This window comes from Oenanthe melanoleuca, chromosome 18 (genome assembly GCF_029582105.1).
Source record: "Oenanthe melanoleuca isolate GR-GAL-2019-014 chromosome 18, OMel1.0, whole genome shotgun sequence".
NCBI classification, from domain to species: Eukaryota; Metazoa; Chordata; class Aves; order Passeriformes; family Muscicapidae; genus Oenanthe; species Oenanthe melanoleuca.
This window is the reverse complement of record NC_079351.1, coordinates 8,206,332-8,218,767: the sequence shown is the minus strand read 5'-3', so window position 1 is coordinate 8,218,767 and position 12,436 is coordinate 8,206,332. Positions and strand designations below refer to the sequence as shown.

General features: G+C 45.6%; 1 protein-coding gene across 5 annotated transcripts in view; it reads left to right on the top strand.

Annotated features, from left to right (window-relative positions):
* The window catches only part of LOC130260360 (T-cell antigen CD7-like), a 38,908-nt gene that overhangs the window by 4,065 nt on the left and 22,407 nt on the right, over positions 1–12,436 (top strand). For 2 of the 5 annotated variants that reach the window (XM_056505661.1, XM_056505663.1), the window contains 2 exons: positions 922–1,082; positions 1,786–2,091. In XM_056505661.1, coding sequence (XP_056361636.1) covers positions 1,019–1,082; positions 1,786–2,091 — 370 coding nt within the window. In that variant the 5' untranslated portion in view covers positions 922–1,018. Of the gene's footprint in view, positions 1–921; positions 1,083–1,785; positions 2,092–3,458; positions 3,618–4,251; positions 4,349–5,420; positions 11,726–12,436 lie in introns of those variants that run through there. The other 3 variants (XR_008841769.1, XM_056505659.1, XM_056505660.1) reach the window with 3 other exon arrangements.

Sequence of the window (12,436 nt, the reverse complement as noted above, 5' to 3'; positions counted from 1 at the left end):
TGGGTTGTGATCCCCTGGGTCACCTGTTTCTGGGAAATGGGGTAGAATTCTCAGCAGATCTAGATCAGTACAGGCCACCTGAGAAAATTATTAACTTCTGTGGTATAACTAATTTGGAAACTTCCTCAAGGTACTTTGCAGGTAGTGACAGCAAAAAAAGTTGTTTTAATGAAAGCTGTTGATGAAAAGGTTCCAGGAACAAAGCAGTTTGTGTTATCCAGAGCTAGTCTGGTGAGGAAAGTTAGGAGAATTTTCTATAATTTTTTTTTTATTTATTTGGCAAATATTTTACTGAAACATACATCACAAAGTTGTGTCAGTTTTATTTCAATGGTTCAAAAAATAACTTCTGGCTAAATCCATGGATGTCTTGAAAAGAAATATAAAGTTACTGTTTGTTCATTTAACTTCAACAGGCATTTCTTATCAGATCTCCTAATTCAAAATAGAATTTGATGTGACAATAAATATTTCACCTTAGGCCAAGTGAAACATTCATGCAGCATAATCCATCTTCCTCAGTTAACTTTCTGAAAGTGAAAGCAAATTTTGGAGGTGACAGCAAATGAAGCTGTAATTTTCTGCTCCCACTGAGGGGTGTGTGCAGGGCCAGAGCCTGGAGGACGTGGGCATGGAGCCTGCTGCCCACCAGGCCCAGGAGGGATTTCCCCTCCCTGCAGAAGGTCCTGGTGTCTCTTTAGCTGTGGCTGAGCCAGAGGTGGCCAGGGCTGTGAGTGTGGCCCTGGCAGCAGCCCTGGCAGGGTGCAGGAGCAGCTGAGCAGTGTGAGGCTGCTCTGCCTCGCTGCCATCGCCGTGCCTGGGCTGCAGCAGCTCTCTGGCACTTGCTCTGCCAGCTGTGACCTGTGTCTGCACAAAGAGAGCAGACACTGGGAGCTGAGCACTGCCTGTCATTGCCCACAGGGAGAAGACTGAGGGAGGAAGCTGCTGAGCCTGGCCTGGCACTGTGGAGGATCTGGAGAGCCCCAGCCCCGCTGGACCTGGGCCCCCAGAGAGCCCCATGGACCCTCCCCACCTCCTGCCCTTGGGTTTGCTGCTGCTGGCTCTTGCTGCTCCCCATCCCAGTGAGTCTCTGTGTTTGAGCTCTGTGCTTTTCCCTGCACTTCCACAGCTCAGCTGCTCTGAACTGTTAGGGCAAAGCTCAGCTGGGCCCAGTTAAAACCAAGACCACAAACCCTGAAAGGTGAGAAGAGCAATGAAGGAGGTGAAGGTCGATGTGTCTGAGCTGTCACAGTCACCTCTTGTGGGAGGGGTGAGTGTTTGGTGTGTCTGATGTCAGGTGAGGTGAGTCCTGTCCCAAAGGACTGACTGACTCTTTCCCAGGAGAGTCTGAGGGGGGACACCTGGGACACCCCACCCAGAGTGGGCAATGGCAGCTCTGAGCTTCAGTGGCCCTGGGATGTGGCAGTGTGTTGGAGGGACACCTGGTGGGGTTGTGGCAAGGAGTTGGGGAAGGAAAGAGGGCAGGAACAGATGAGCTCAGCAAGAGAAACATCTTTCAGCTTACTTCCCAAGCTGGCAGCTTCCCAGCTAAAAAGACAGTGGAAGCAGTGGAAGCAGTGGAAGGGGGAATTTTGTCATGCTTCTACCCCAAAAATGATCCTGGGAACTGGCCCTAATACTGTGTAAAATTTGCCATTGACAGACAATGTCTCTGAATCCATGACTGAGCTTGTCCCCAAAATCCCATCCTGTTCTCTGATGCTAAACATGAGGGTAGAAAATTGGTAGAAAATGTTTTTTTTTGGTCCCTGTTTTCTGATTTAGATATTGCCATGTCCACTGTTGGCACTGAAGGGACAGAAGACTATTCTACAGAGGTGACAGTCTACCGCTGCAGGGACTGTAACAGCTGCACATGCAAGTCTGGGGCAAATGATTTTGAAAACTTTAACATAATTGCTGACACACAAAACAACAGATTTTCAGATGTAATAATAGAGTTGGTGACCAATAAAACACACACCACTGTTTGCTTTGAGGAGCCAAATTTCTGTCTTGAAGAAACTTACGGCATCTTCTGGAAGAGAGATGGGGGATCAGGACTCTCGTGTGGCATCCTGCGTTCTGGAGGTAGGCTGTTCTCTATTTGAGCAGTTAGCATGGCTTGTGAGTGAATAAAGTCAAATGAATGGGTTTCTTCTGTGAAAAAAGGCATAAAGTAATTAACAAAAGTAAATTCCGTTATTTCAGGCCAAACACTGCCTAAAACTACAGTAGGAGAGATTCAGATAAACACGTGTTACTCTGATTTATAAAGATTCCTTTTATTTGAGTTTTTTTTGGCAACAGCAATTCTCCTGGTTAAATTCTGTTCCATGTTCTGCAATGTGTGAGTGCCACCTGCTTCAGCCAGAACTGACCCTGACCCAGGTCCAGCCTCAAGAGCTGCTCTGTGCTGCTCTTCTGTCCAGTTCAATAAACACCCAGGAGCATCGTTCCAGCATCCTCACAGAACTGCCAAAATCAGGGATTCACACACCTGTCAGTGCATGGAGCAAGTGGCTCCACGAGGGCAGCACTTCATCCTGGTGGCTCAGCTTGCAGGGTGTGACTTGGCTGAGCTCCATCCAAGTCAGTGACATTTCTGTCTGTAGCTGGTTCTCTGAGAACAGCTTTTATCACCTCTCCTGTTGGAGTTAGAACATCCTTTCTAGTTTTCTTCCTGACAGAATAAAACAAATAAAAAGAGTTCTCCCCTTTGTATGCTTTTATTTAGCCTGACAATTTCACCTGTATTTATTTTCTGGCTACCATAAAACATTTCTCTCCTTATTTATGCTCTCCACTGCAAAATATCTACATGCTGTCACTGCTGTGTAAAACTTGGGTGACACTGAAACCTTCACAGTGAAATCTGGGAATTGCTGTAGACAGGGATGCCTGTACCCCTTGAGAGGGGAAGGGCTGGATGTACAGGTGAAGGTAGGAGGGAGGTTTGCAGATTCTCTGAGAAGAAGAATAAGCTCTATAATGGCACAGTGGGGTGCAGGGTTGGTGGGAGATGCACTCCAGGGTCTTGGAGATTTACTGAGCTCCTGGACTTGCTTGTTCCTTTTCCTTGGTTCCTGTGGGCAAAAGGCAGCTGCAAAATTCATGAGTAGATTTTTATTGGATAAAGGTAATGATAAGCTTTTTACAGATGTTTTATTATTCTTAATTGCATATGAAAACTTCCTTACCTTCTCAAAATATTTTCATTCTTGATTCCCAGAAGAACTCATCATATTTGGTGAGAAGGAAATCTAATGACAATGGTTGATTTGCAATGTTAGGGAATGAAACATCTCTAGCTCATAGCAATCACAGCAATCTCCAACACATTGTGCAACATGATCCACTTTTTAAATTTACTGACCTCTTCAACACCTTTAGCCCTCCACTGAAGATCTTCTACCGGATCCATATTTATTTATGTTTTTACCTTTCATCTTTCTCAGAAAATGCAAGTAGTGACATCAGTACTGAGAAGACTATTTGCTGTGAGGCAGAGACAGGTACCAGGAGATACAATCCTGAAGTGAAGTGCTTCTACACCCAGAAGTTGCGTCCAAAACTCAAGACACTTCCACTTGGCTCTCCTGCCGAGGGAATTCCAGGTTAATCTCTTCCTGTGTTTGTTTGCCTTTTCCTTTGAGAGGGGTTTGTCCAGACAGCTTGATTTGAACAGAGTTTTCCATAGGTGGGGAGATGTCCTGTACATTCATAACTTAGATCCACAGATGCTGCAGCCATTCAGTCACAGAGACTTTGCCTTGGCAAGTGGACGTGTCCAGTCCTGGAAAGAGATGTCCAGAGGCTCAGGTTCCTGTAATTATCTAGTGACAGACACTGGGATGCTGAGGGAAGGGGGCACATGATGGGTGTGGAACAGGTTCCCAAGAATTGACCTTGTCTGTAAGTGCTGAATAAGACTTTGCCTCCAGACTAAGAGGATATTTGTCAACTAAAGGTGACATTTATATATTGAAATTTCATTCATGGTAGAAACCCCTGTCATCTTCCTTAGGTCATGAACAAAAAGGTTTTTAAAAACCAGTCAAAGTGGATTTCCTTATTTGAGCACTTAATCTAGGATGGGTCTCATACCACTTGTTGATTATTTCAGATTAGATTGATGTTCAAAGATATCTGTTGTGATGGGGTGACAACAATTTGCAATGAATGTTGATAAAGTGAGCATTATACCAGGTATCACATGTAAGATTCATCAGTTCCTTCTCTCTTTCTCAGATGGGGCCAGTTCCTTGGTGTGGTGCTCACGAGGCAGCTCATGGCTTGGCACTCCTGCTTGCTTCACTTGGATGCTCTGTTTTCTTCTGCTCTGCAGGTAATCCTGAATTTCTCACCAGCCAAAAGAACAGCCCTGGCATGCGGATTGGCATCTTGTTTGCATTCCTGTTTGTTGGGGTTGGCACAGGATTGGGCACCATGTATTACTGCTGGCAGCCACGTGGCCAAGGTACAGTCTGACAGACTGTGTGTTACCTGTGGGTGGATGTGGAAGATTTACCTGGAAGTAAAGTGTTTTCCTCCTGGATCTCATCCCCATTGTGCTGTTCATGCAGTTCCTCATGATCTTCACTGGGCTGACAGCTGGAATGAACTCTCCTCCCGTGGCTGCTGTGGCACTGCCCATGGGTTGGCTCTGTTATGCAAAATAAGCCCAGAAGGAATTTCCTCCCTGCTTCCTCCTGACACAAGAGGGAAGCACTGGCAGGGCCAAGAAATCACAGGGCTCAGCCTTCCCTCCATGGGCTGCTGCTCCTGGGAGCAGTCCCAGACTGCAGCATTGCTGTGCAGCTGCCCTGGCACAGAGAGATGTGTCCCAGCCAGGACACTGATGGACATTTGGGCATGGGCTGACAGGGCCTCCAGGGGAGTGCTTCCCTCTCTCAGCCCTGCCCACTACAGAGCCAGCTGTAATTTAGGGAGGACTATTTCCCTGAAAGCATCCAGGAGGGAGGTTTGTTTTGCAAACCAGTGTGCATGGAGAGAGGTGGATGGGCTCTGTGGAGATTGTACAGACACTTCTTGTGCCTGCCATACACTTTCCCCCTCCATCCTGTGTCCATGGGCTCCAGTGTTTTTGGCACCTTGTGTATGCCTGAGGCTGAGACTCCTCTCAGTTACTGAACTGCTCCATCCCCTAGAAACTGATGCTGGTTGTTTCTTTCTGAGAGTCAAAGGATTAAATTTTCTAGTCTGAAATTGCTTCAAGAGGAGTTGCACAAGTGCTTGCAGAGGCACACAAAACCAGTCTCACTAGCAGATGGGAGAGGGGAGGTGCCTTGAGGACTTCACAAATACAGGCATTTTGTTTATAATTTTAACTTGAATCTTCCAGTTTCTTTGCTGGCCTCACAGATTTTTTATTTCTTTTTTTTATTTCCCTTCTGCAGCTTGTAGACAAGGCAGACAGGCTCCTGAAGGAGAAAGTCTTGTACATCTTTGATAACCATCTCCAAGGAAGAAAACCTCTCTGTCAGCAGCATCCTCCTCCTCCTCCTCTCTCAGGATGCACAGCAACCATGCAAACACAGACTGCTTTTCCATGAGATCTTCTGCTCTTGGATTCACAAACTGTTGTGTTTTCACGAATGCACCTTCACCACAGCCACACCTTCACCACAGCCACACCTTCCCCAAGCACTGTGACTCTTGTCCAGCTCCAGGTCTGTGTGAGCAGCACCAGGAGCCCCCATCCTCTGCTGGTGCCTGGCTGCAGACAGCAGGCACCCCAGGGTGTGTGGCTGGCTCAGCAGCACAGGCTGAAACCAGCTGAATTCTCTCTGTGACTGAGAGTGTGAACTGCTCTGAAATGCTTCCCAAGCCCTCTGCATGGCTTTCTCTTGGAAATGCCACAGCAGCACCCAGGTGTCTGCATTTTTTTAATTCTCAGGTCATCTCTGGATTCAACAAAGCCTTTTGCACAGCTGGCTGGTTGGTTGGACTGGAAGAGTTTGTTTTTTTGAAGAGATATTTGATTTTGCTGCCAGCTGCAGGCTGAGGATGTGTCTGTGTGTTTGTTCCTGTGCAGGGGTCAGGGGTGGGTGGGGGGCTGTGTCCAGCTCCCTCAGCAATGGCATTGGGTCACTGAGGCCTTCCTCCCCCAGGCTGAACAGAACTCTGGTGTCAATCTTCCTGCCAAATCAGGCAATTTTAGAGAGTGTGTGATGAATCCAGCCTCTCAGGGATCCCATTGGTTCTTGGTATCTTTAAATCATTCCCCATTCCCACTTGATTGGAATAAACCCTCAGATTTTGCATTGGATCAAATTTAGTATCAGGATGTTGAGTGGCAGCACAAGTGGAAAAGCAAATCCCTGAAGCAATGTGAATGTTTGCTGATTCTTTTTTTCCATGGTTTAGTTCCCCATGAATCTGTAGCTGACACTTCCAGCAGGAAATCTCAAAGGATATAGGATGTTGTTTCCCTCTTGAACTTGGTACAGTTAAATTGAAAAGGAAAGATGATTAATGTAAAACATCCACATAATTTTAATAATTAATTTTTAGAAAGATTGAAGGGCCTCTGTGCTTAAATTTACCTTTTATTTGGCAAAGAAAATCAATGCTTTTATAGGTTGGAGAGGATTATTTTCCCCACTTAGGGCTTTTCACTCTTAACTCAGTTCTCATCTGATTTGATGCAATTTTTTGATTTTAATGTGGTGGAATGCAATCAAGTGTTCCTGAAGGGTTTACCATTCAGGTATTCCAAGGCTAGGTGTTTACTGAGTTGGTGGTATTGATGATCCAGTTGTCAGGTGTATTTTATCATGAGGAGTGTAGTTAATAATCAATAAATCAAATCTAAGGTTTCCTGTAGCAAGGCCAGACTGTGAATGAATGAAGAAATAGAAGGACAAAGACTTTTCCTCCGAACGTAGAATCTAACCCCAATTGCACTTCTATATTTTTACTCTCAAGAAAACTGCAGGAAGCTTTTGGGAGAGTAGAGCTGTGTAAGAGGAGTGAGTGACGCACCAGCCGGAGCTGCGCTCACTTTGCCACTACAGCCCCATGCTGAGCAGGTCACACTCTGGGAGCAGGTGAACTGAGGTGTGGCTGGAGCCATTGCTCTACAGCCTATTTTGGCTGTCAGTCTGAGCTCTGAGGAGACAAGGAGGAGGGGAGAGGTGTACTGCATAGAATCAAAGAGGATTTATTACTCTGGGTTATTTGCGGGCAAAAGACAAAAACGCAAGTTGAAATATGGGGGAGGTTCAGGGGACAGTACAAATAATCAGCAAATTGGAGAAATTCTGAGGGGGGGTAAAAGACTTGATTCAAAAAAGCATTATCCAATGAGAGAGGTAGGGGTGGAAATTGGGTCCCATGGAAGAATGAAATGTCCAGTTTTAGGGGATTTCTAAAAAGGGATTCCAAGCAGGGGTTAGACACAAAGTGGGATTGACAGGGAATTCAGGGTAGATTCATCGGGTGGGTGGGAGGGTATAATTTGGACCAAACCATTAACTTGGGCAGAATATACCATTAACCAGAAACACATTGCTTCTTAAACAGAAAAGAGGGAGATGTTGCAGAGTTGTGGTGTTGAGGAATAGATTCTGATTGGGGTACACATTTCTCCACCAGGACTGCTATGTTAATACTGCTACATGATTGACTTCTTTGGTGGAAGAGGTGGTATCTTGGGTTGTCTTTAAGACAGCTTTCTTTAGAATGGAAAAGGCAATTAAAATAAGAAATACAACTAAGAAAATCAACAGAATGGTCCTGACAATAGAAGCTATCCATTCTGTTAGTCCCCATACTTTAAAGCTGGAACTTTGCCAGTCCTTGGATTCTGGTTGAATGTCTCTGATGAGGTCTTCTATTTTATTGATGGAAGTGTGGACACCTCTACTTTTGGATGTTAAATTAAAGCAACAGAGCCCTTCAAAGTCTTCACACCCATGGCCATGTGCAAGAAGCAAAAAGTCTATAGCAGCACGATTTTGTAAGTTTATATTCCTGGTTATCTCTTCATGAAAGAATTCTTTTCTGTGGTGTGGCTGATACACAAACTGAACGTAATAAGGGGAAAAGGAGGATCCCAAAATTTCAAACTCTTAGGATTCTTCAGTAGCCACAGGTAATTTCTTGATCCAATTTCTCCATAAAATAAGAGGGTTTGTCACAAGCATTTTTATGGAGTAAATGTTACTATAAGAACAAGAAAGTTCAACGGGGGTTTGGTGGGTTGTTGGGAATTGATTTGTGCTTGTAGGGTTTTTAAACTTTCTAGGTATTCTTTAGGCTTAAATGGAATCCTCAGCAGGCAGGTGTTGACAAAGGGTCATGAGTGGCTGCCATTGACAGGCATATGTGATGTTGCTTTAGGACCTGGGCTAGGGTGACCCACACATTCTTTCTTGGCTGAGGGATGATCCACGGTTGTGAGGACTGGCGCAGGAGAGTCAGGATCCAAATGGCATTTAAAAGCATGATCTCTGACCCAGAGAACATTCTAGGACCAATATGCCTAAGAAAGAAACAAGATTATGTTCTTCTGGGTAGAGGAAATTAAAGGCAGGGTACACATTAATTAAAAAGGTCTGACATATCATTGGGAAAAGGAACAGTGGGGGATAATTGACACAATCAAGTAGAAGATTGGGTTTTCCAGTTCCTTGGTGCCTATGTCTGTGGAGGGAAGCCACAGCTATATTTTTGTTGAACTGGCCTTAACTTGGTATGGATTTGAGGCTGTGAGGCTTGACCCACTTTTGAGGGACCCCTCTAAACCCGGAGGGGGTGGACACACATGCATACCCTCAACCCCAGGTGATTGACTTAAATGGGCCCTCTACTTTTGTTGTCTAGGATTTTTTAATAAAACTAGGGGCTGTTCTTTCAATTTTAGCTGTCTGCTATTGTTGACATGCCGGACAACAAGTGGGTTTAAGTGTTCAAATGAACAGTTCAAAAAATTTATGGTAACATAAAAAAACAAGGCCTTACAGAGCTTAATTTGTGGTGGATCGCTGGTGGTATTGCTCTGCTGCTGCTCTAGGACTCTCTTGAGCGACTGATGTGTTTGCTCAATGATGGCTTGACCTGTGGGGGACTGGGGGATGCCTGTTTTATATTTCACTCCCCATTTCTGCAAGAACTCCCAGAATGCCTTGGAGGTATATATGGGACCATTATCTCTTTTAATTCCTTTAGGGATTCCCAGCACATAGAAGGCTTGCACTAGGTCTTTTTGTGCATCTGTGGCCTTCTCCCCTGTGTAGACAGAAACATAGACTACTCTGAAGAAAGTATCTACTGAAACGTGGACATAGTTCATCCTGCTGAACTGTGGGACATGAGTCACATCCATTTGCCACACCTCACAGCTGTTGAGGCCTCTTGGATTTACACCAGCACTCAAGGTCGGTGCTGTGTACCTTTGGTAACTGGGATCTGTAGCTACAATGGCTTTGGCCTGGTCCCACGTGAGATGGAATTGATGTAACAGGCCAGGTACATGTTGATGGAATTGTTGATGGCTTGACTTTGCCTGCTGAAAGATGTGTGGCAGGTTGAGCATCTCAGCCGGGGTGGCCAGAACATCTGCTCTTCTGTTCCCCTCCGCAATGAAACCTGGCAGGTCAGTGTGTGACCTCACATGCAACACATAGAAAGGTTGCTCTTGGTGGGAAACAAGATTAATTAATCTTGATAGCAACCTAAAGAGGTTGGGATTAGAGGCTTCCTTTAAAACTGCATTCTCAGCTCTAGATACTACCCCTGCTACACAAGACGAATTGGTGATTAGATTAAAAGGTTCATAAAACCTCTCAAAGGCTCTGAGGACTGCGACTAACTCAGCAATTTCAGGGGAGCCCTCAACTTCTTTAACATCTGTCTCCCATTGCTGAGTTTGAGGATCCTTCCAGGTCATCACTGACTTGTGGGATGCTCCAGATACATCTCTGAAAACTGTCAGAGCATTGATGACTTCCGACTTTGTTTTTCCTTGGGGACTAATTTGAATGCCGAATTAAATAATTATGTCCAGGATTGTGAATTGAAATTTGTCCTGGGTGGTTATCTAGAGCAAATTGGAGTGCCTTGTTTTTCCAAATCAACTGCTCCAGAACTTCTTTCATCAACTTACCTGATATTAGGTATGCATGTGAAATCACACTCCGCCAGTTCTCGCATTCTTGCCCTGGCCTTCCGGGTCAATTCAGCCATCAACTCTTGTGGCCTGGTGATACTTTTGGATCGCTGATGACTGAGGAATACCCACTCTCTTATCAAGAGTGGATCCTTCTGACCCTGGTCCCACTGGAGAATCAGGCCATGGAGGTGTGGCAGTCTTCCCAAAAAAATATACTTAAATAGCAAGTCTGGCATTATGAGCTTGTTTTGTTGCCATCAGCTCTTGAGCTTTCTCCAGTGCCAACTTGGCCTCTTGGGTTAGGACTCTAGGAGAACTCAGCTCCTCTCTGCCTTTCAATAAATTGAAAAGGGGGGCTAGGTCTTCTGTTGTTAAGCCCAGCCAGGGTCTTACCCAATTTAAGGACCCACACAGCTGGTGGAGATCAGCTAACGTTTTTGGGTTGTTTCTGATTGTCAGTTTCTGAGGCGTAATGGTCCTCTTGTTAATTTGGAGCCCCAGATACCTCCAAGGGGGCATCTATTGAGCTTTGTTTGGAGTTTGAATCCTGCAGCAATCAAAACATTGACAATTAGATCAAGTGCGTGCTGTAGCGTATCGTCATCGGGGGCACACGTGAACACATCATCCATCTAGTGCAGGGTGATGGCTTCCCTCACTTTGGCATGCTCTGGGGACAGCAATGAAGCAACATACCAGTGGCAGGTACTGGGACTGTTCTTCATGCCTCGTGAAAAAACTTTCCAAGGGTAGCCCTTCACTGGGGCTTCTCGATTGATGGAGGGAACTGGGAAGGCAAACCATGGGGCAATGGCAGTGTCAAAGGGAATCTGGAAGAAACAGTCTTTTATATCAATAACTGCCAAATTCCAATTCTGGGGCAGCGTCAGCAGGGAGGGCATTCCTGGCTGAGGAGGCTCCATGTCTTTAATTACTTGGTTAATTTCTCTGAGATCATGGAGGAGCTGCCACTTGTCCTTTCCCGGCCCTGATGACAAACACCAGGGAATTCCAAAGACTAGTGGTTGCCTTTTCCTAACTGTTCCTCTACAAGTTCATGCAGCCCCTTTAATTTTTGTTTACCCAGCAGCCACTGACTTACCCAGACTGGTTGATCAGTTTTCCAGTCAGCTTCTAGGCAGGGTGCTCATCAGCGACCTCTATGAAAGATCCCAATGGGTTTTTGAGATTTTAAATTTTCACTCCCCATTGAGACATGGTGTGTCTCCCTCACAGGGCAACCTCATAGTCTAAAATGAATGGGTGCAAACTGGCCAATTGCCCATCTGGCCCTTCAGCTGGGACTGTGTTTTAGATCATTTGGCTATTTGGGTCTCCCCAATGCTCTGTACTTTATCCATCATGGGTTGCAATTCCCAATGTGATCGTCATCTGGTGGTGGGGATGAGCATCACAGCTGCCTGTGTCCAACACTGCACCGAGGTGAAGGTAATCTTAACTCTATCCAAGGCTTGTTTTCTCCCATGACTTCAGCCCAGTAGATGTCTGGTGAAGAATCATCCACTGGCAGTTCGTTTGGCATCGGAAACACCTGGGTAATGATTTGGCCCTGTGGCATAAAGAAAGGTGAGTGGACACAACACACCGTGAGAATGAGTGCCTCCAGCTCTGATGTTATGATTGACAGAGAGATTTCAATCTCACTTAGTGTCCCAAATAACAACAAACTTACAGTCCAGTCCTGCAAATAACTCCCTGTTGGTGGGTCAGCTGGCACGACTCTCCAGCGGTTTGTTTCGAAGTGTATGTTTCATCTCACGACTAGCTTAAAAGGAGCTTGTGGCTTACAAACTCTCTCTGGGACCCAATTCTGACCTGCTTCATTTCTTTCTACACACAAAGCAGGCCCATGCTCCCTGTCTAGTTTTTTGGAAGTGCTTGTCCACCTCACCCCTGTGATTTTACAGGTTTATTTTGCAGAAGTTGTCTTTTTGGGCAAACTTTTGCTATGAGTCCCTCCCGCCCACGGTTAAAACACCAAAAAGGCTGTTGGTGTATTTTTGGAGTAGCAGCAGCAGCTGTTCTCTCTATTCTGTCTCCTTTTCCTCGAGGCTCTGGGATGGTGGCTCTCTTTGTGCAGGTATTGATGATCAAATCAAGAGTTGGAGGCAGTTTGAACAGCAGGCCCAGGATGATCTTCTGGCAGATGTCGTTAGCATTTGCTAGGCCCACCTCCATTATTATCTGTTCCTGTAGTGGCCAACTCTTAACCTGCCTCTCTACCTCGACTGGGAGCCTTTCAACAAAACCTGTAAAAGCCTCAAAAGGAGACTGTTT